The 22,651-nt window shown below is 45.9% G+C and overlaps 1 protein-coding gene across 2 annotated transcripts in view; it reads left to right on the top strand.

The window, feature by feature from the left end:
- The window catches only part of IQGAP2 (IQ motif containing GTPase activating protein 2), a 1,127,142-nt gene that overhangs the window by 1,049,462 nt on the left and 55,029 nt on the right, over positions 1-22,651 (top strand). For both annotated transcript variants that reach the window (XM_078675224.1, XM_078675225.1), the window contains 2 exons: positions 6,660-6,762; positions 11,132-11,273. In XM_078675224.1, the coding sequence (XP_078531350.1) occupies positions 6,660-6,762; positions 11,132-11,273 (245 nt within the window). The remainder of the gene's footprint in view (positions 1-6,659; positions 6,763-11,131; positions 11,274-22,651) is intronic.

Genomic DNA, 22,651 nt, shown 5'->3' with positions numbered 1-22,651 from the left:
AGACCACAGGAGGCTTTCAGTGACGCTTAAAGATTTTAATCACAGCAGGCAAGCAGAAACGGCAATAGCGCTATCACTTCAACATGCAAGTGGCCAGACGCGTTTCAGGACAAAGGCAGTCCTTTCCTCAGTGGCGCATATTTGAATGAACGCTGGTAGCAAAGTTTCAACACGCACAAGTCCAATATAAAACACCTGCCTGTGAGGGCGTGGCTGTATGCACAGCCTGCTGGTTGTTGTAGTGCGCGAAGGTATTCCCCAAGGTGGGCTTGCTAGCAGAGTCCTCCGTGATTCAATAAAGTATTTCCCATGTGGGTAAGTGAGGGCACTATGCAATGACTGCCCCGCTTTGTTGCTGTGATTCGTGCAACCTGGCCCCCTCCTGCAGGGCGCCAGATTTCCTCCTTCCATACTGCTCGTACCTCTGGTAACGGCTGGGAACCGCACTTCAGCGGTGGGCCATCTCCCCGACCGGGACCGGCCGGAAAACATCCACACGTTTGCAGGTTCACCCTGAGCGGAGAGACCACAGGAGGCTTTCAGTGACGCTTAAAGATTTTAATCACAGCAGGCAAGCAGAAACGGCAATAGCGCTATCACTTCAACATGCAAGTGGCCAGACGCGTTTCAGGACAAAGGCAGTCCTTTCCTCAGTGGCGCATATTTGAATGAACGCTGGTAGCAAAGTTAAAGTATTTCCCATGTGGGTAAGTGAGGGCACTATGCAATGACTGCCTTTATTGAATCACGGAGGACTCTGCTAGCAAGCCCACCTTGGGGAATACCTTCGCGCACTACAACAACCAGCAGGCTGTGCATACAGCCACGCCCTCACAGGCAGGTGTTTTATATTGGACTTGTGCGTGTTGAAACTTTGCTACCAGCGTTCATTCAAATATGCGCCACTGAGGAAAGGACTGCCTTTGTCCTGAAACGCGTCTGGCCACTTGCATGTTGAAGTGATAGCGCTATTGCCGTTTCTGCTTGCCTGCTGTGATTAAAATCTTTAAGCGTCACTGAAAGCCTCCTGTGGTCTCTCCGCTCAGGGTGAACCTGCAAACGTGTGGATGTTTTCCGGCCGGTCCCGGTCGGGGAGATGGCCCACCGCTGAAGTGCGGTTCCCAGCCGTTACCAGAGGTACGCGCAGTATGGAAGGAGGAAATCTGGCGCCCTGCAGGAGGGGGCCAGGTTGCACGAATCACAGCAACAAAGCGGGGCAGTCATTGCATAGTGCCCTCACTTACCCACATGGGAAATACTTTATTGAATCACGGAGGACTCTGCTAGCAAGCCCACCTTGGGGAATACCTTCGCGCACTACAACAACCAGCAGGCTGTGCATACAGCCACGCCCTCACAGGCAGGTGTTTTATATTGGACTTGTGCGTGTTGAAACTTTGCTACCAGCGTTCATTCAAATATGCGCCACTGAGGAAAGGACTGCCTTTGTCCTGAAACGCGTCTGGCCACTTGCATGTTGAAGTGATAGCGCTATTGCCGTTTCTGCTTGCCTGCTGTGATTAAAATCTTTAAGCGTCACTGAAAGCCTCCTGTGGTCTCTCCGCTCAGGGTGAACCTGCAAACGTGTGGATATATATATATATATATATATTTGCTTTGAAGAGTGCATCGCTTTCTTTAGTCAAAAAGGAACATATAATATTATGATGCATACGGACAGCACATTGGAGTGCAGAAAAGCCACACATCAGCAACTGTTAAAAAATAAATAAATAAATTATGACAATTGACACCGCCAGAAATGCAGTGATCAAAAAGCGTGTTTAAGGGCTGGCATCAAGTGATCATTTAACAGTGTTTTATAGATTTTAATGCTTTGTGGCCTTAGGCGTGTGGGAAGGGCAAGAGAGACAGGAGAAGACGGAGGGGGCTATTTGTGACATCAACATTGTGTGAAATAAAAACCCAGAGCTGAGCAAACTGCAGCGTAAATACATAAGTTAGATTGAAAAGGTTCCTGCAGACCTGCTGCCTGGGCATAAGCTACCCGTTCAGCGCCGATGCTAGTTTAATTTTGTGATTAAGAGCCAGGCTGCCTCATTTCTGCCCTCCAGCAACTTGGCAGGAAACAAGCGAAAGGCTTGAAATCTCCCAACGTGCTGGCAGAAGGAGAGTCTTATGTAGTTGGAGTTTTGACTCGGAAGTTCTGGTTTTAGTCATAGTAAACAGGGCCGAGGGTTAATGTGCCTGCTGCAAGGGACATGGGCCATGCAGACCACGAGACTCCCCTTTTTGGTAATAACAGTATACAGTTAGCTAGGAGCTGGCACAGAACTTGCAACAACAACAAAAAAAAACAACAACAAAAAAAGGACTTTGTGTCAAAAACATCCGGCAGCCCTGCAGTCTGGGTAGAATAGGGAAGAAGGAGAAGGGAAGAAGGAGAAGATAGAGAGAAAACAGCCCCCCCCCCGCCCCTGCGCTAAATGCCTTCATCATATCTATCTCTTTTGGCTAAACCAGCCGTGGAAATTGCAGTCAGTATGTTTACAGTAAGTTAAGATAGATCTCGGCTGGGGGCTAAAGTGTGCCCGGTTTTTTATCAAGATGCCAGCTAGGGCTGAGGGGTTCCAGAGTCCAAAAGGGGGTTAGTAGCTCACACTCCCGCCGATGAAACGCAAGAGGAAAACAGTTGGCATAAAGCCAAGAGCCTGGTCAGGTATTCGAGGTCAATAACATTAGTACCAGAGAGTGGGGGGGGGGTAACAATAAGCAGCTGTTATTCAGCGCAAAGATGTCCTGTGGCAACATGAGCTTTACAAATAGGACGGTTAGGCTTCCTGCCACCCCAGTGGGGCCAACCCATGATTCTATCCTTCCAAGTAAGAAATAAGTACAGTTGAAGGTGGGGTGGCAGGTAAGGAACAATGCCCCATGTGGAAATACCACAATGAAATGCGCAAACGAGTGGGTATATTGGATACTAGAAGAAGCAAAAGCAATTTCAAAGTGTGAAATAATAAAATGATTATGTGGACAATATTGCAATGGAGTAGGCGGCTACAAAGTTAAGCAAATGTCTTACCAATGCAACGTTTACCGAATGGAAATGATGGCTGCATCTCAATAGAACAGGCCCAGACAGCTTGCTGGTAGTGTCCTGGTCCCCGGGGACAAGGGAAAGAGTGCCAGATGGGGTGACCTCAACATTAGATGTAATTACGCCCATTATACAGGCTCAGATGGGCAGTATAGAAGACAAGGGCAGCCTACCACCATGGGACAAGTAGAGGCAATACTCCTGCAAGCCCCTCGGGAAGCCTCGCAGGGTGGCACCGAGGGAAGAAAATGGAAGAAGACAGTCTCCTGAGGGATAGAGAGGGTAGATGCTCAAGTCGGGCCAACCCGTGGGGGGCGATGCTCTTGGCAAGGTGCAAACAAGGAAGAGCAGGGCGTAGTTGAGGGGAGCCGCGGGGAGACGGAAGCCTCCCAGACGGCGTGGCGAAGAACTACGCTGATATCGGTTGGTACGGAGGCACACCGGAGGGCGGTGTGCCAGAATAGGTCCACTCACCTTCAGATGCCTCACGGCTGGGTGAGTTGGCCTAAGGACAGGTGTGTAGGACCACTCTCTCTGGGATGCCTCACGGCTGGGAAGGAAGTTGGCCTATCAATGATGGGGGGGTAGCAAACGGAGACGGCGCTCGCAGCCCAGCCCCCGCCTGAAGGCAGGGCACAACAAGAGTCGGACAAGGTAGCGAGGGGGCCTAACTCCGGGACAGAAGCTACCCCCTCCCCGCGCAAAAGGAGCGCAAAAACCAACCTACCAAAGAGAACGACCCTGAAGGGCCAAGAGACAATAACAAGGAAGTTTTGTCAGGACATAACATGCAAAATATGCAAAGTATATTCATGTTTCTTTGTATTCCTAATAAACTGCGGCCAACAAATGACCACTATGTGACGAATGTGTATGTTGGCTTTTTCTTGTCCGGATAAGGAATACAGTATGGGCGAAGGTGGTATACATGTGGGAATGGGGCAGAGTGCGGGGGTTAATGCAGAGGCTGCTCCTGCAGGGGGCTCGAGAGCCGGCGCCATAACCAGCGCTGCGCCCCTGGACACAAACAACTAGTGGGGCCGGTTTTTGGCTCGCAAAGCGACAAGGAGCTAAGAAAATGCCCGGCCCCTCCCCCCCCGCCGTGGCTGTCGAAGAGGAGCCGGCACCCCTGGCCAATGGACGCCGAGGCAGGCTACGAACTCGCCAATGGGCATGGGGGCCTACCTGGCCTGGAAGGCGAATGGGGGGCATATAAGCGCTGCTCCCCCAGGCAAGCTCCTATCTTATCGGAGCAGGGGAGCAGCACCGGCGGCGGAGCGCAAATTCTTGTCCCACCCACCCACACCTAAGGAACAGCAATGTCGCAGTGCTGAGGAACAGGCAAAGCGTGGCGAAGAACTACGCTGATATCGGTTGGTACGGAGGCACACCGGAGGGCGGTGTGCCAGAATAGGTCCACTCACCTTCAGATGCCTCACGGCTGGGTGAGTTGGCCTAAGGACAGGTGTGTAGGACCACTCTCTCTGGGATGCCTCACGGCTGGGAAGGAAGTTGGCCTATCAATGATGGGGGGGGTAGCAAACAGAGACGGCGCTCGCAGTATGGGCGAGGTGGTATACATGTGGGAATGGGGCAGAGTGCGGGGGTTAATAACAAGCTGTGCTTTCGTGTAGCTCCTGCCTCCCTCTCTCTGCCCGGCATGTGATGTCACTAGTTACTGCCAGAGCTGCCGACTGTGGAACTCGGGAACCAGGTTCGAGTCTGGCCATCGCTTCAACATACTGAGATTCTGGGCAAATCACGTAATCTCCCATGCCAATAAACAATGTATGTGATCTTGTGTAATGTAACTGGTGCTCATGCATAAAGCTCGCCAATACCTACGGGTCGAATTGGCGCTGTATTTTAAAAACTGCAGAAAAATGCACTAAAAGGTAAAAAACAAAGCCTTAACTTAAGAAAAACAAATACATACCCATTTGCTAGTTCATTTGCACAATTTGCACCCAGAAAACTTGGATAAATCGCGGCTTCCATGCTTAAACTGTGTGACCTTAGACAAATATTTTATTTCACCAAAACTCTTTTTTTCATATGAAAGCGCTTCAGAATATGTGAATTCAGACTAAACAACCATTTTAATAAATACGTCCCGGTGCACTGCTATAATGTTGCCCTATAAATATGAAGGCTTCCTTAAGTTAAATATGTGTTATCAACTTTGAAGAGACTTTACAAGAATTGTTGTATGGTTTTCATAACACATTTTCAGAGCTCGGCTCGTGCACGGGCACTAACATCCGAGACAGACTTTCTTGGCTCGGCTCTACCTGTGAAACTGTGGGCTTGTTCACCTGAAATGCTGCAGTGCAACCAGTGCTTAAAATGGGCCAGTACTCACTGGTACTGAGTACCGGCCCTTCTCAGTTTTCTCCTCCTGAGTACCGGAACCTATTTTCGGGTAAGAAGAGTACCGGTACACCCAGAACCTGCAGGGCTCAGGCCCTGAAGTACGGGTACGTGCAACGCAAAAACTGAAAATGACCCTTTCAGATGAAGCCTGTTTATGTGCTTCTCTGGCTGGCAACAGCTGTGTATTCCCTGCAGGGTTAGGTTCTCATTGGCATCGCAACAAGATAAGGATATGGTCAGATATGCCGACAGTGGAACTGGAGAACCAGGTTTAGAATCCTGATGTCGGCTCATCATCCTGTGATTCTGGACAACTCCCTTAACCAGGTGTGCTTAGAGAAATTAAGCTTTAACCCCTTGCATGCTGATGACGGAACCGCTCCGTCATCAGCTGCGGGTGCGCTGTGCTGATGACGGAGCGGTTCCGTCATGGCCCGCCCCGCTCGATAGAACGCTCATGCGCGGCGCGAATTCCGCGCCTGCGCTGAGGGTTCTATTGAGCGGGGCGGGCCATGACGGAACCGCTCCGTCATGAGCACAGCTCAACCGACGCTGGTGACGGAGCGGTTCCGTCACCAGCATGCGGCCGCCCCGCCCCCTTAGCACTGCGGCGGAATAGCCGCCGCAGTGAAGGGGTTAAGGCAAATGCTCTGATTGTCATGTAAAGCTCTTAAATCCCATGGCCCAAATTCGCGCAATATCAAACTGCCAAAAATTAGGGTCTGTACGAATGACATCGAAGCCGATGCTTGCCATAATTCTTATGTAAGGAGGCAGTTTGACATTGCGCGAATTTGGCCCAGCGGCATTTAAGCGCTTTACATGACAATCAGAGCATTTGCATTAAAGCTTACTTATGGGGTTATTGTTAAATTCCTAGCCCCCAGCCACGCCCCTAGCCACGCCCCTAACTACCCACCCAGTCTAATTAGTGAGTACTGGCACTTCTAATTTCCCATTTAAAGTACTGAGTACAACTCATCGGGCGAACTTTGTTTTAGCGGGTAATACACTGATTTCAGCCATGTGAGGACCTTGTCTTTCCTTTATGTTTGTATTGGAAAGCTACTACACATTTTTTCTAAGTTCTGTGTTGCGTGCTGGTGTGTACAGTTGTATTTGTTAAAATGGCACGTGAGTCCAAGGACCCTGGGAATGTACACTACAGAGTGGGTGTGTTCCTAACCACATACTAATGACGTCATCTATCCACTTGTGTTTACAGCTGCTCTTGGAGCACCAGGACGCCATTTCCCCAGACCACAATGACGTGCTGCATGAACTCCTGGAGGCGCTCGGCGCAGTCCCTGACGTGGAGTCCTTCCTCGGTGAGTGACGCAAGCGTTAAACGCGCTGCTGCGTGCTGGGTTCATGATGCCCTCTGACGGCGCCCTATTCCGAGCAATAGTTATTAGCAACATTTAAACTCGATTATACCTAGAAATTTTAATACATCTTATTTGAAGAATAGTATGATCGTGTTGCCATAATGTGTGTCTTCTAAGTGACATCCCCCACCCCATGATTGCTCAAAGGTCCTGGGTTTCCAACAGTTTTACTCTGTTTTATCTCTTTTTCTAAAATGTTTTCCACAGTTTTGCTCTATAATAGGTGCTCTCACCTCAGTAGTTTATTGGACACGTTTATTCAGTAGTTGGTATAACTGTAAAAATGAAAGTGACCGGTGAACTGGTGACATAGGTCAGTTCAAGGTGTAAATGGGCACAAGCTTCGGTACTGCAGGATTCACACTCCCATCTTTCCGAGGCAATAAAGTGTGTACCCTTCAGTTGTGTAATAACAACATTATTTGAGTACCAACCTGCTCAAATAGTTGGGAAGATCTAAATACGTAGACATATAGGTGTATTGTGGACGCCCCTTGATATTGTTCCTTTCATGGGATTTATTTATGAATGCTCACAGAATAATTAACCCCTTAACTGCGAGGCGGGAGTGCGGGAGAATTAAAGAGTGGGCGGGGCTGCGTCAGCCAACGGACGTGCGCAGCTCCAGCGAGGTAGTGCGGCCGACGCAAGCTGGGAACGGGTTAAGGAACACTGTGATGTCAATCAAAGTATAGTCTTGCCCAATGAAGCTATGTAGGACCGGCTTTAGCGCTGATGGTGACCGGTGCAACAGTGTTTCCTGCCCCCCCCCGCCCAAAACCACATCCACCACGGATTCCCTCACTACCACCCTTTAACAGTGCCCCTCAAGTCTCCATAGCCACTCTCTCTGATAAATTTAATTTGTTTTGTAGCGCCACTTATACCATTGTAAGGTTTCAGGGCACTTTACATTACACACACATTACACAGAGACAGTCAATCATACATGTGTAAACCAGTGTATAGAAAATGTTGCATACATCAGAGGACTACAAGGTGTAGGAGGACTACAAGGTGTAGGAGTGACATGTCATCCATGGTAGGCAGGATAGTTTAAGATGCTTGGTCTGGAGAAGCACAAACTCAGAACTTAAAACATAACACCATAATTTGGGGTTCTCTTTAATATTAAAAATTGATTTCAACCCAAATGAACCCTTTTTGTAACATTAGGATAACGAAAGACTGGGGGGAAAACCATAATGCTTTAATTTATACCTTGCATGCAGCTCTTTGGTGACAGTTAATAGCGCACTGTTCTGTTAGGATTTTAATGTATAAACTGCAAATTACAAAGATTTGTCCGTCAAAAGCAGTAACCCACTGACCAATTTACATTACATGCACTGTGTAACCTTATGATGAGTCAAAGCTTCCACTAGACAAAACTCCAATCTTTCTCCAAAAGGAACATTCATCACCGGAGTTATCTTGACATTTTTATTGTTGCCGGAAAAGTGCTGGAGACCAGGAAGGTGGCAACAGGTGCTTTTAAAACCAGAATATATTTGCAAATACAACGCCTCACCTAAATTCAGCCCCTGGTGCAGTGGCACCGGTCTCACTGCCCTAGAGCCGGCCCTGAAGCTATGCGTTTCTGGTAGTGCATGTAATGTGCCTTTTAGTTGGCCTTTTCAAGGAGCAGCCTGAATAAACTATGATGGCTTCTCCTGTGTATCCCAGGTACCCACCTTGTCTGCAGAAGCAAAGGTACAGCTCACCTTGCTCTAGCCACATGCCACAATGGCAATCGGCTAGGTGTTGAGTTAGTAGAAATGTGAGACAGCAACAGCAGTCTGGTTCCAAGTGAAGGGAAATGGGGACTTGCTCCATCCACTGCTTATACTTTTTGAAACTGAATATTTGGCTCTCCAAGAGTAGAGAAGCATAAACATCTACTTGGTTAATTTCAAGATAAAACTCCTAATTCTTGGCTGTTACCTCCCACAGAGCGAATACTCTGTCCTCCATGGACTGTCGGTTGCGGCCTACTCTTTTACACATCTCATAAGGTTAAAATCAATCAATCAATCATTGATTGGTCTTGGTCTTGGGTCAGGCGCAGGTCGGACGGGAGGGAGTTCCAGGTCTTGGCGGCCAGGTAGGAGAGGACCTTCCTCCTGTTGTCGCTCTTCGGATGGGGGGGACGGCGGCGAGGGCGTGGTTGGTCGATCGGAGGTGGCGTTTGGGAGCGTAGAAGTTGAGGCGGTTGTTGAGGTAGCTCGGGCCTTGGTCGTGTAGGGCTTTGTGTGCGTGGGTGAGGAGACGGAAGGTGATTCTTTTGTTGACGGGGAGCCAGTGCAGGTCTCTTAGATGTCCGGAGATGTGGCTGCGTCGGGGGATGTCGAGGATGAGTCTGGCTGAGGCGTTCTGGATCCGCTGGAGTCTCTTCTGTAGCTTGGCTGTGGTTCCGGCGTAGAGGGCGTTGCCGTAGTCCAGTCGGCTGGTAACGAGGGCCTGGGTGACCGTCTTCCTGGTCTCAGTGGGGATCCACCGGAAGATCTTCCGTAGCATGCGCAGGATGTGAAAACAGGACGCAGAGACGGCGTTGACTTGTCTGGTCATGGAGAGGGAGGAGTCCAGGATGAAGCCCAGGTTGCGTGCGTGGTCCGTCGGTTTGGGTGCGGTGCCCAGGGCGGGGGGCCACCAGGAGTCGTCCCAGGCGGAGGGCGAGGAGCCCAGGATGAGAACTTCCGTCTTGTCTGAGTTCAGTTTCAGGCGGCTGGTTGTCATCCACTCGGCTACGTCTTTCATCCCTTCGTGAAGGTTGGCTCTGGCGGTGGCGGGGTCGTTGGTGAGGGAGAGAATCAGCTGGGTGTCCCAACTAATGGGAAATAATCCAAAGTGTTCTTTTCTGTTCACCTCTGTTTATATAGCAGACATGGACCTTTATGTGGGCAATAGTGCAAAGTCTTGACTGCAGTGCAGGGTATTAAAAGGATTGAGCTGGAGGCCACTGGTTTACACAACTCACCAGTGGCCACTGCACATTTTTATGGATTATCCAATGCCCTGTGTCATGGCTTGATCCCTGGGAGACATCATAACAAGGTCTGCGGAGCCACCAGACTTCTATTTCATTCCAGGCAAGCCTTGGCACAGTATTTGACACCTTGCTGCCTTTTTTTACTGGTAGAGATGGCTGCATGTAGGTAAATTGCCTGGAAATAGCCCTGACAAGATGTACCATGTGCCGATATGGAAGCCACCTGAGATGTGCCTAGTAGGAGGTTGAACTGACATTAATTCATGAGGTGCATCCACTTTTATGACCTAGCTGTGAACCGGTCATAGTTAGCAGCTATCTTCAATTACTGGGGTTGATGCTATAGGAGGAAGGGCATTTTCAGCTTAGATAAACAAAATGGGGAAAAAAGAGCAGTGGTGAGACTTGCTAACAACTGATGGCAAAGAATGAATTTGAAACATACAAGTTGGTGATGGAAAGAACACTTCGTAGTGAGTGAAAGAGGTATTAAAAAAATCATGTTAAGTTTCCCATATGCCACTTGCTACCTAAGTATTGTCCTTTCGCAGTACAGCAAATAATATTTTTTATTATTATCCAGCACATTAGTACAGCATGGTCCTGGAATCAAAGAACACGTGAGTGATGGCAAAGATGATGTTAAAAGATTCTGCACTGTTGCATCGGAGGAGGAGAGTATGCAAAGAGTAGTATTGCAGTATAGTAACCGTGAAAGAGGAGAGAATCCGTACGTCACTGGGGGTTTTAAACACTACAAAATCTAAAGAAAATGTTTATCTACTCACCTTCTTCAGTGCTAAAGAATGTTGGGAAAACCAAAATGTGATTCACCAAGTAGGGGTGAGCGAAGTGTTCTCAAGGTGGAATCATCCCTGAACACAAACATGGGGGATTCGTATGCAGTCCCCGCCTACAGTGATTCCTTGATCAGTGAAAAAACTAAAAAAAATAATGTTTTGTTTAAGTGACTAGTTCAAAGGCCATGAAGCGTTTTCTTTTTCCTTCAGTCTCTCTACACTTAGTTCATATGATATAAACATGTTAGCAGAACATGGCTAATTTAGTGTTAAAAAAGATCATCTTAGTTGTTCTCCGATATGACATACGTATTTTCTACAGTTTCACAGTTGTCATTGTGTTTGCTCTATCTTACAATGCATGACCAGGGCCCTGGATGACGAGCATGGACAGTCTGAAGTATGGAAGCAATTACCCATCGTCCCCTGCTTCATGCCTGTCCTAGCTGTCATGTTTCCTGTGTCTCTTGCTTTCCATGCTGTGAGTCAGTTTTCACCGGTAACCCATCTTCTTCTGCAGGGGAAAGCGCTGTCGACCCGAGTGACCCCAACAAGGAAAGCGCCCTGAGTCAGCTCGCGAAGACGGAAATATCACTTTCACTCACCAGAAAATTCGATTTACGAGAAGGCGAAGACAAAGATCTGAAGAGTCTGATGATAAAGTAGGTTGGGCCATTTCAATGTGTCCTGGTTTAACTACATGCAAAATATTAACTCCGCTGTCAAATGAAACGTGTTTTTTTATTTTTTTATAATGTGCTTGGAGATTAGAGCGCACATGCACATGGTTATCACTTGGCAGGAATAACAGACACCAGCTGGATCTCTTAACCCAAACCATATTTCCTTTGTGTTTGAAAAGTTCACGGTCATCTGTCTCCATCCATTTCCCGCTCTGGGGAAATTCCATCCAGACCCTGCGTGAGCAGTCAAAGCTGAGAAGACTCCCAAGCGCACATTCTCCCCCTTTGTTTTTTCGGTCTGGCATGAGACTGCCTCCTATAATTAAAATAACATCGTAAATAAATACAAACCAATAAACCTGTACTGAGGGCATGTGGGCCAGCCCTCTTCATCAACCTCCAAAACGATGTAATTAACATCTTAAGGCATGCACCCGGTCGCAGTTATTTGCCCCATATAAGGTAATTTTTTTCTCAGCAACAATTCACAAATTATGGTCTGATTATTATTTAATTTATTATCTAATGTTGTTCTGACTATCGTCTCAAATAGTTTTTGCCTCATAACCTTGCTCCTCTTATTACGAGGAACTGGAAGAACCTAAAACCAAATCAGTTTCCTTCCTCCTTCGCTTCCTAGCATGCCTTCTCTGTCTCGTCAGCCCTGCTAGACTACTTCTTGAGAGCTCATTACGTCAGCGCTTCAACAGGTCTCTCTGGCTGTGTCACACAAAAATGCACAGCGTGAAGCCAAAATGGCTCTGTGGTATGATGAATAACCTAATTTGCAGAAAAAACAAGAAAAAGAGCACAATTAATTTGGTTCTCTAAATACTTCCCCAGAGTTAAACCTGAGTATAAAACCAGCTTGCATGGCTACAGCGTCTAGGCCGTTTTTGTCCTCAGAAGTATTATTCCATTCGTATATTTGCTATTTTTTTTGTTGAGAATCCTAACAAACTTGCTTCATTCAGTACAGCTATGGGATTCTCTCCACCATCTCAAATTCTGTTGCTACTAACGTGCTACAATTTTCACTGATAAAATCTCACTTTTATGTGATTCAGTAGCCAATAATATTAGGACCTCCTCTCAGGTTCTCGCCTCCACTGACAGGTGGTTCTGATTTTAGCCTCTTATCAATGGAAAAATCCACCCTGATATCCCAACTGTAAATAGCCCTTCCACCTCCAGTGATCCAGTTCTGATCCGGGCCTTGCATCTTCCTGGCGACTTAATTGTCCCAGACTTGCTCACGAAATTGAAGTACTCACTCAGCGCTGCTTCATTCGCTGAGACTCTACGATACAGAACGATTGTTCCTCACCTGATAAAAAACCTTCTTGGTTACTTCAATACCTACAAACTATCACCATATTATGTTAATACTTGCTGCGGCAAAGATTCGTGAAACTCGTGGGTCTGTACCTTTGTGCTCGTTCCTTTAATCCCAGTCCATTCTTGGCAATGTCCAGGCGGATTTCTGCCCGGCCGTGCCACAGAATACACCATAGTTGTCACTCTTGACGAGCTTCAGATGGGCGCTCATGTTGAGTTCCCTCAGTTTTTTTGATTTTCTTTACTACATTTAATACACAACACTTCTGTCCAATCTGAAAAACTTGATATTTCATGCAGTTTATTGGACTCACCACTGTTCCTGAAGAGTCAAAGGCTTTTGTTTTTTTCTCTGTCTTCAGTATATCAACATACCAAGTCCCTCAAAGATCTGCACTTACTCCTTAAATTTTCATTCTCTGTTTAACAACTGTTTTCTCTGATACATTCTCATGGCTTTCAACTCCTTGGTTATGCAGATGATACCCAAATACTCTTCCATTTGAGTGGCCGTCCAAAAAATTACCTTGTTTGAGAAACTGCATGTTAGAGGATGGACAGTCATTGCATAAAACGTAACCTGGACAAGACCAAGAGGTTTGTTATCGATGGAGCGCCTGTCTTTAGAACTTGGTCATTTGGCCTGCTGTCTTGGGCCCCTCGCCTTCTGCATGTTTAAAGAATCTATATCTAGCTCAGTGCCTTTATTTCTCTCCTAACGGTTGAGAATGTGCACCCCATAATGGTGCGGGTTCTTCATCTAGCCTCAGACTTCTTCCTGTCCAGTGCTTTAGGTGCTCAAGAGTAGGAGGGAATGTGTTTTATATACCTGCACCCAAACATGGTAGCCTTACTTTGGAACTTGCTACCTCTCATCTTCTTTTCAGGATAAAAAATTAAAACACATCTCTTCAGCTCTAACTGTTCACCATCTGATGCGCCTCTGTTTTAGTGCCTAGAGACCTTAGGGTGCTGGTGTACACTATGTATCTTTTGTAACATAAAACATTAGGGCGGGAACAGCACTTTACAAGAAATGTTCCGAAATAAAGTAAGAATAAATGCAATGCGCTTTATTCCCTTCGATTTAATCTTCTATATAAGCAATATTTTCCTTTTACTGTACACCTGAGCTACATTTTGTACGTCTGCGCCTGTTATGGTTAACAATTCTCTGCTTCTATGCAGGAAAAGCAGCAGATCCAGGTGTAAAACAGTGCCCCCCTCAATCTAGCGCCTAAAAACTTTGAGAAAGCAAATATTCGAGTGACAAATTCTAGCAGTGGAAATAAATACGTCTCCAGCTACACACGGTCGATGTTTGTCCACTAGAACAGCAGTTATGCCGGTTTTTGAGCATAACTGATTCTATAGACCAGCGGTTCTTAACCTTTTGATTTCTATGGACCCCAATGAATGATTACAGTAAACCGGGAACACCCACTGATTCATTATTGGAAGCCAGGGACCCCAAGTCTGAGCAATTTCTATGATTTGAATCTCAAAATAACACACAAAAACACAAAAAATAAGTATATGCCAAACACATTTTCAAATATTTTCCGTAATTCTCAAACGCATAAAGTTTTTTTCACTTTTTCATTTTTGCTTCTTTATTTGTATATACTTTATAATTTATTAATGTTAATATAATTGAATTTTGTAAAACAGTCGCAGACCCCCTGAGTAGGCCTTGCAGAATCCAGGTTAAGAACCACTGCTATAATGCTTTCCATTTTTGAGTGCTAACGTGGTTATTTGAAAGTATTCGCAGAAATGCAGTATAATTCATAAACTTATTCAACATTTTACCAGACTGCCTTCCTTCAAGTTTGTTAGTAATGCTGCATCTTTATGTAAGCTTTACCCCTGCTTAAAGGTTCTCCTGCCATCTAAATGAATTCTGAGATTCATCATAGAGTTTATCGGCTCCAGCAAATTAACATTAACCCAAAACCGACTGAAGCTGTCTTTGTGGTTGGTTGATTATTTAGTTCATGGTTATATTGTGAGCGTGCCCTTAAGAGGAAAGTAGGTGCTTATTTAATGAATCTTTGCTAGTGTATATATTGGCCAGTGTTCTGCGACAAACCCTGCATATTCCTTCCTAGCAATCTGGCAAACTATGTTATCACTGTTAATTGACCCTTCATAATCATGTTATTTCCTGAGAAGCTTTAGTCATTCATTTTAGTCAAAGCTGTTATTTAAAAAGTATTGACCTTAAACTTGTTAGGGTATAAGTGGTTTTCCATTTCCATGGAGCCAGCCTGGCTCGCCTTTAATTCCATTTTCCATCATTGCTTATTGTCATGAGCCTTTTGTAGATCAGGCTATTGTCAGCTGTAACCCCTTAACTGCTGAGGCTTTTCCCCTAGTGCTGAGCTATTTTTAAGTCGAAGCTTGCCAGACAGCGGTTTGCTTATGACTTGTGGGCATTCGGAAAGCTTCCTGGGAATGCATTTCACCCGTTTGCTTACTATTGGCTTTGTGGTTTGTAACTCAGATTGGCTTGCTTTCTATTTGCTGGTTTTATTTGGTTCAGGCTGTCCAGCTTGAGTTAGTTCCTCCTGAGAACTGTATTCTTCGGAGTACTCATTTTCTGTAAACCGGCCTTTAATCTTGTTCTTATCTTGTCACATTTGTTGTTCCTTAACCGACTGAGGTCAGATGTCACGCTCTGTCTTCTGAGGGAGCTTGCTGTTTACTGTTCTTTCTGTGATTCCAAAGTTAGAAAATCTATGTGACAATTCTGCTGAGTAGCCATGTGAGAGGAGAGGGTGTAGGATGCTATTTTTTTTAGCACACAACAAAAATGAACGTGCTGATATTTCAGAATATATCAGAAGTATGAAAGAACAAATGAAGCACATTTTTCAAATAATTCTGAAGTGTGGTCGAAACAATTATTTAAATACGATCAAAACACATCAATGCATTAGGTGATGACATTAGCACACATTATCATTTGTGTGCAGTAAAAATATGTATGTGCAAATGTAATGGTTATTCAATTGAACATGTATTGTCATGGGGATGCGCTACCACACCATGCATACTCCACACTACGCCACTACACTTTACAGCTCTCCACTCTACAACGCTCAACTTCAATCTACGCCACTCCATTCTATGCCACTCCACTCTGCTACATGCTACTCCACTCTACTCCCCTCCACTCTAAGACACTCAACTCCATGCCACTCACTCCATGACACGCCATTGTACTCTACGCCAATCCACTCTACGCCAATCCACTCTGCGCACCTCCACTCACAGACAGGCTTCCGCCCTGGCCAGGGCACCGACACCGCCCTCCTAGCGGCAGTAGAGAAGGCCAGAAGCATTCTTGATACAGGAGGATCAGTGGCAGTGATCCTCCTGGACCTCAGTGCGGCCTTCGACACTGTCAACCACCAGGTCCTGATCCATCGTCTGAGAGGTATTGGAGTGAAGGGCACGGCACTGAAATGGCTAACGTCATTTCTGAATAACCGCGGCTTCCAGGTCTGGGAGAATGATGGTCGCTCCCCGGCGGTCCCCCTCCGCTGCGGAGTACCGCAGGGCTCTTCATTAAGCCCAACGTTGTTTAACGTTTACATGTCCCCTTTAGAGGAGGTGGTCACTCCGTTTGGTGTGACGATTATCAACTATGCCGATGACACCCAGTTGGTGGTGACCCTCTCACACCCGGACCAAGAACCCTCCAATCTACACGGGTGTCTCACGGAAATCCACAACTGGATGAACTCCTCGGCATTGAAACTTAATGGGTCTAAGACCGAAATCCTGCTGCTCGGACAAAAAGGGCCCTCCCTGCCGCCCAACATGTGGCCTTCCTGTTTAGGCGATCCCCCCACCCCCAAGGATGAAGTCAAGAGCCTGGGGGTTTGGATGGAAAAAGATCTCTCCTTTAGAGTCCAGGCAAAAAAAAGTGGCCGGTACATGCTTTGGACTCCTCAGGGCATGCAGGAAAGTGCTCCCCTTACTCCCCTTCACCTCCCAAAAACTGCTGATTCAGGGCCTTATTTTGTCTCGGCTGGACTACAGCAACGCAATCTATCTGGGAGCACCGGAAGTCACACTCAACACCCTTCAGAGAATCCAGAATGTGGCCGCCCGACTTCTAACCAACACCCCGGCCAGATCCTCGGCCAAGCCAGCCCTGAAACAGCTTCACTGGCTGCCAGTCAGAGAAAGGGTAGTCTTCAAGGCCCTCTGCCTGGCACATAAAACTCTCCATAACAAAGGACCACCCATTCTCAAAGACTGTATTATCCCCTACAAAGCCACCAGAGCACTCCGGTCAAATCATGAGAACTTCATCACGGTCCATAAAGTCAAAAGGGCCCGAACGGGAGGTCGCCGCTTCTCAGTGAACACGGCAAAACTCTGGAACGGTCTCCCCCGGAAACTGAGAACCGAACCAATTCTCCTCCAATTTAGGAAAGCACTGAAAACCTATCTGTTCCCCTGATCTCTCCCTCCCTCCCGCTGCTTCTCCCTCATGACTACCAGGTTCTAGCGCCGGGATGCCCCAGGGTTACTGCGCGCTCTACAAAAACCTTAACAATAACAACAATAACACTCCACACCACTTACTCTGCTCCACTCTACCCTAATCTACCTTACTCCAGTCTGTCCCTACCCACTACATTTCACGACAGTCTACCCCACTCTACTCCACTCCTCCTAATCTACTCCATTCCCATCTACCCCACTCAATCTATCCCAATGTACCCCAACCCACTATACTTCAATCTACCCCGCTCCACTCTAATTCAATCTAAACCAAGCTGCCCCAATCCACCTGAATCATCCCCATTCCAATTTATCACACCCCAATCTATCCTACCCCACTTCAACCCTATCCACCCCCACTCCAATCTACCGCACTCCACTTCAATTTACCCCAATCCATCACACTCCACTCTACCCTAACACACTCAACTATAATCAAATCTACCCCAATCCACTACAATCTACCCCACTACAATCTACCCCAGTCTACCATATTCCACTACAATCTACGCCAGTCTACCACACTTAACTCCAGTGTAGTCTAATCTACCCCACTCAATCTAACCCACACCAATCTACCCCAGTCTACTCCACTCCACTCAAATCTACACCGCTCCACTCGTCTATGCCAATCCAATCCACTCCATCCCAATTACCCCACTCCACACCAGTCTACCCCACTCAACTCCAATCTCCCCACTCCACTCTACCCCACTGAACCCTTATGTACCCCACTTCTCTGCAATCCCCCCCAATGTCCTCCAAATTATCAAACTCCACTCCACCCTACCCACATCATACCCCCTCCTGTACACTCCAATCTATCCCACTCCATCCAATCTACCACACTCCACTGCAGTCTACCACAATCCACTCTACTCTACTACAATCCTCCCCAATCCACTCTTTCTGAATCTATACCATCCAATTTGCCCCAGTCCACCCCAATCTACCCCACTCCAACCTACCATGCCAGTCTAGTCCACTCCAATGTACTCCACCCCGATCAGTCCCACTCAGCTCCAATCCAATCTGCTACAATGCAATCTACCCCACTCCACTCCAGTACAATCCACACCACTGCAGTCCACCCCAATCTACCCCATTCTACCCCACCCCCCTACCCCAATCTACCCCTCTCCACTGTACTCCGATCAATCCCACTCCACTCTATTCCAATGTACCCCTAATCTGCTGCATTCAAATCTACCCTACACCATCGCATGCCAATAACTGTTAGCCATTCTGAACATCAGTCACACTGGTGTACAACCCTGCTAAAACACATTGCCAAAGCTCATAGCTCTCTCAAAACTTGTTTTGATATTTGGTATACTTTGTGCATACTCCCTCGTAACTTTGGTTTCCAAATAAGGTACCCACACCAACTGTGTCTCATTTCATTCCAAGAACCTTAATGGATTCCCAGCACAATGGTATATAAAGTGTGTAGAAAGCACAGCAGGAATAATAATAATAATAATAATGCACATTTGTAACGCGCACAATCACCTATAAGGGTCTCTAGGCGCTGGAGGCCGTCGGGAAGATTAAGCAAGCTATTGCCCAGAGTCACATGGTGCTGGGCTGACCTGCCGCCAGTGCCGGGGATCGAACCGTGGGCCCCAGATTCCGGAGTCAGTCGCCCTAGCCGCGGCGCCACACCTCTCCCCTGCAATAAAGATGTTACACTAACAGTGCTGGTAATCCTTAGACTCGGTTGTATTTTGAGTTAGCTCAGATATGGATGTAAACAAGTGTATCCTCCGGGAGACTTCATGTCATCAATTCTTTAGAAAAGTACAATGCGAAACATTATAGAGAGAGTGGGCTTTGGTTTTGCCCTCTTCAGCAGTTGAGCCCCTGGCTTCCAAGTGTTTTTCCTGCTTTGCTTTGCTTCATCGGTCTGTCTGTCATGGCCATGTCATTTTTGAGGGTGGGGACCTTGTCCCTGTTGTGTTCTCATTAGGTTTTGGTGATGGGTCATCAGGTAGCCCCTTTGTAACACTGCAGATGAGACATAACCTGTAGATTTTAATTGAGTCATTGCAATATCGTGTTGAATGTACAGCTCAGAATGATGTTAGTTACGCAGGCAGCGCTAATTATTCTCAGCTTTGTTTACGCTTCATTGTTTCTTTCGCGCACAAGAAGATTAACATGTTCTAAGCGTTACAGCAACAGATCTTCGTTTACTTTTCCTCCATTGATGTCCTGTAGATACAATAGGAATCTCAGTAAAGGCATACCTCTGGTATTAAAAATGATAAGGCATGACTTCAATAGAAATTCTTGAAAAAGCTTAAACCAATTAATTAAAAAAGCTAGCTCTACAGCGTTTAGAACAACTGTGCAACTTTTTATGTAAGATGCACTAGACGCTGGCTTTGTGCCTAAGTTTCACTGTTATTGTCATCAATGTTGTTACTATAAACAAAACTAAAGCCAGCTACACAGTGGGTGTTTATACAAACCACAAAGGCATAAAAAAAAAAAAAAGACACAAAAAACTGGCACTTTGTCAAAGTTTTCTCCTAGATTGGGTCATTTTCGTATTACAACTCACATGAACATATGTTGCTGTACGTATATGGTGCTTTTCATGCCTCTCCCTGCCCCTATTTTAGCTTGCCAGAATCTGTCCTACTCTGTACCCAGGCCAGGCGGCACCTCTCCCAACCTCACCTCTCCCGAACCATAACTATCCATGCATGCCTCCCAGCTCATAGCTTTCACTGCACATACATTTCCAAGTCTGAACCTCCCCAGCCTTAAACTCTCTGCCCATACCTTTCTCTGCCCCTACTGTCCATATCTGCACCCAGTATGTACCTCCCCAGCCCATACTTTTACCAACCCTCACCTTTTCCCGCCCTCACCTGTGCCCACTCGCACCTCTTTCAACCTGCCTCTTTTCCTGCCCGTATATCTGTCAGACAGTACCTCTTTCAACCACTCTTCTGCCTGGGTAGCATCTCTTACTACTTACTCCTCTGCCTGTACACAGCTCTCTCTGCCTGTATCCACCCCACCCGTAGCTCTCCCATCCTATGCATCTCCTTTCTGTCATCTATCCCAGGTTGACCTGAGCCCACACCTCTCCTTGCTTATACTTCTTCCTGCCACATCTCTCTCCACCCATGCCTCTACCAGCCGAGGCCTTTCCTTCATATTATTCAAATATCAGCATTGGCAAAGCCAATAGGCATGGTTTATAAGTGAAAGGGTGCTCCTGGAGTATTCATCTGTGCAAGCCAGGTAAGTGTGCAAGTAGATGTAGGATATCTGCAGAGCTTATACACAAGCAGTGTTTACTGTGCAGTACATCAGTGGATATCATATCCTCAAAGCAAGAGCTGTGGGTATGTACACCACTACATTTCCTTTTTCTTTTTTTACATAGACTCATCATGTTCAAATATACAGTTTTAGAATTTCAGTTCTATATTGTTCTCATATCGCTTAAGATGGGTAAATCTTATTGATGTGTCTAAACTAACCTGTTGTTAGTCCATCCAAAGATGCTTGGACCTGTGTACCAAGGGAGGAAGTCGCTTAGCGGTCCTTACGAAGAATCTGCATGGATTTTTCCAACTCAAACATTCCAAAACAGAATCTAAACATGCTTTCAAAAACTTCTTACTATCAAATTAATTTGCTCCAAAACCCCTAAACGAAGGTCTGACTCGTATGTTATTGGATGCAATACCCACATTGTAAAAAATGATTCCTTCCCTGGACAAGAGCAACTGCAAAAATTGTGTAGTAGTGGCTACTACCAAAACCTTGACACAGTATGCACTTGTGGTACAGACATGTTTTAATGGATCTTATACCATCTTTAAATATTAAAGATGAGATTTTGCTAGTTTTCTGTTATGTTCTTGTTTATTTTTTCCTTTCTCTACATCACCGCAACCTCAACGTTAGAAGTTTTCATCCCAAAATCAAACGGTGTGCATGTTGTTAGTAATGAATGTATTTTATTGAGGGAAAACCATTGTGTGCTTTAGATTTTCCAAGCAGAAGCTCCAGATGATGCCTCATTCTAAGGCCGTGGTACGTTGTTTTGGAGCTAATGAAGCAAAAAGGTGTGTGTTTGTCAGTGAAAACAAGAATATCCTGACCTCGTGACTTTTGGATGTAATGTTGTTGCAGGGATTTTGCTGGTAAAGCAGAATTGTGCCTTGGTATGGGAGGATATCATAATGTAGGTATAGTTCTACTTTGACTGAGTCTCTCTACCATGTCAGTATCTGTCGGCCCAAATCCCGGCTAGCTCACAGTGCCTCATCTGAACTTCTAAACTTACCAGAGTAACAGGTGATTTGGCAGTCTAGAACATGACACTCTTGTCCCCAAGGGAACCATGGCAACAGATCTTAACCTTTTGTTTCTCACTCATGCATGTCCGTAGGAAACACAATTAAGTAAAAAAAGAAGAAAGTTTAAAATATATTTATTGAAACTATCGTAGTGTATTATGAAGCAATGTCCTGAGATTATTAGGCAAATACAACTAAGCAACATAATTACTATTACTAGCAGGCTGTATAAAATAAACATCCCCACCATGGCATATTATATATCTGTCTAGGCCTACCCTCATTATGTGAGCACATGGATGTTGATGATCTATGGGATTAGCAAACGACTTCATACCTAGTGTATGTAGTTAGGTGATCATCATAGGTGTAAACTCAGTTTACCAAAGCTACATATCAGGCTGTGCGGGTGTTTGTTCCAGGTCTGTCTGCCGGAATTCTCCTCTCTGCCCCCAAGGGGACGAGACACAGTTTATTGGATAAGAACTACTGTGTTGGAAAGCTGCAGCTGTGCTACTGTGTTGTGTCTAAAATGTTAGGAGCTGTTGCTGATCGATCAGAGAAAAGAGTACACCATGCTGTTATGTATTATAGATGACCTTGTACGAAATGTGCAGACTGAATCCCAAGAAGAGTCGCTAAATAAAACAACATTTATAACGTATTTCTAAAATAATTTCATAAAAACAACTGTATTATGTGCGACTGTGCAAGGCCGAGGTGGCCTAAAACATCTGGTATGCAAAACTAAGGGAGAATCAAAGTTGGTCCTGAAGAGAAACCACTACAATGTCCTGATGAGGGACTTATGAAAGAGAAGGTTATGAAGTTCATGGGGGTGTTTTTGCTCTGTAGAGCAGCATGTGCACAACACCCCACAATTCTTTGGTATTCATAAAAATGGCAATTCTGGGGAATTATCAAGTTAACATTTTGTAATGTGACATGTATTTTATTTCAGAAATCAAAGTGTCACTCCTTTACCGTGCAACATTCATGATTTCCGAGCCATTTTTTTTTGTTTTATTGGGGTTTCATTTGGAGACCGAACTAAAGAGAAAACTGTGTTGGTGCAGAGGCTATTTCATAACAATGGACAGAATATTATGTACCCCAAGACAGATGTAAAACCACAAGAGATGGAGAAATTACTTTTTAGTCAATACTTGTAGG

Source organism: Lissotriton helveticus, chromosome 2_1, assembly GCF_964261635.1.
Source record: "Lissotriton helveticus chromosome 2_1, aLisHel1.1, whole genome shotgun sequence".
Lineage (NCBI taxonomy): Eukaryota > Metazoa > Chordata > Amphibia > Caudata > Salamandridae > Lissotriton > Lissotriton helveticus.
Note: the sequence above shows the minus strand (reverse complement) of the source record. Positions and strands in the feature narration are given on the sequence as shown.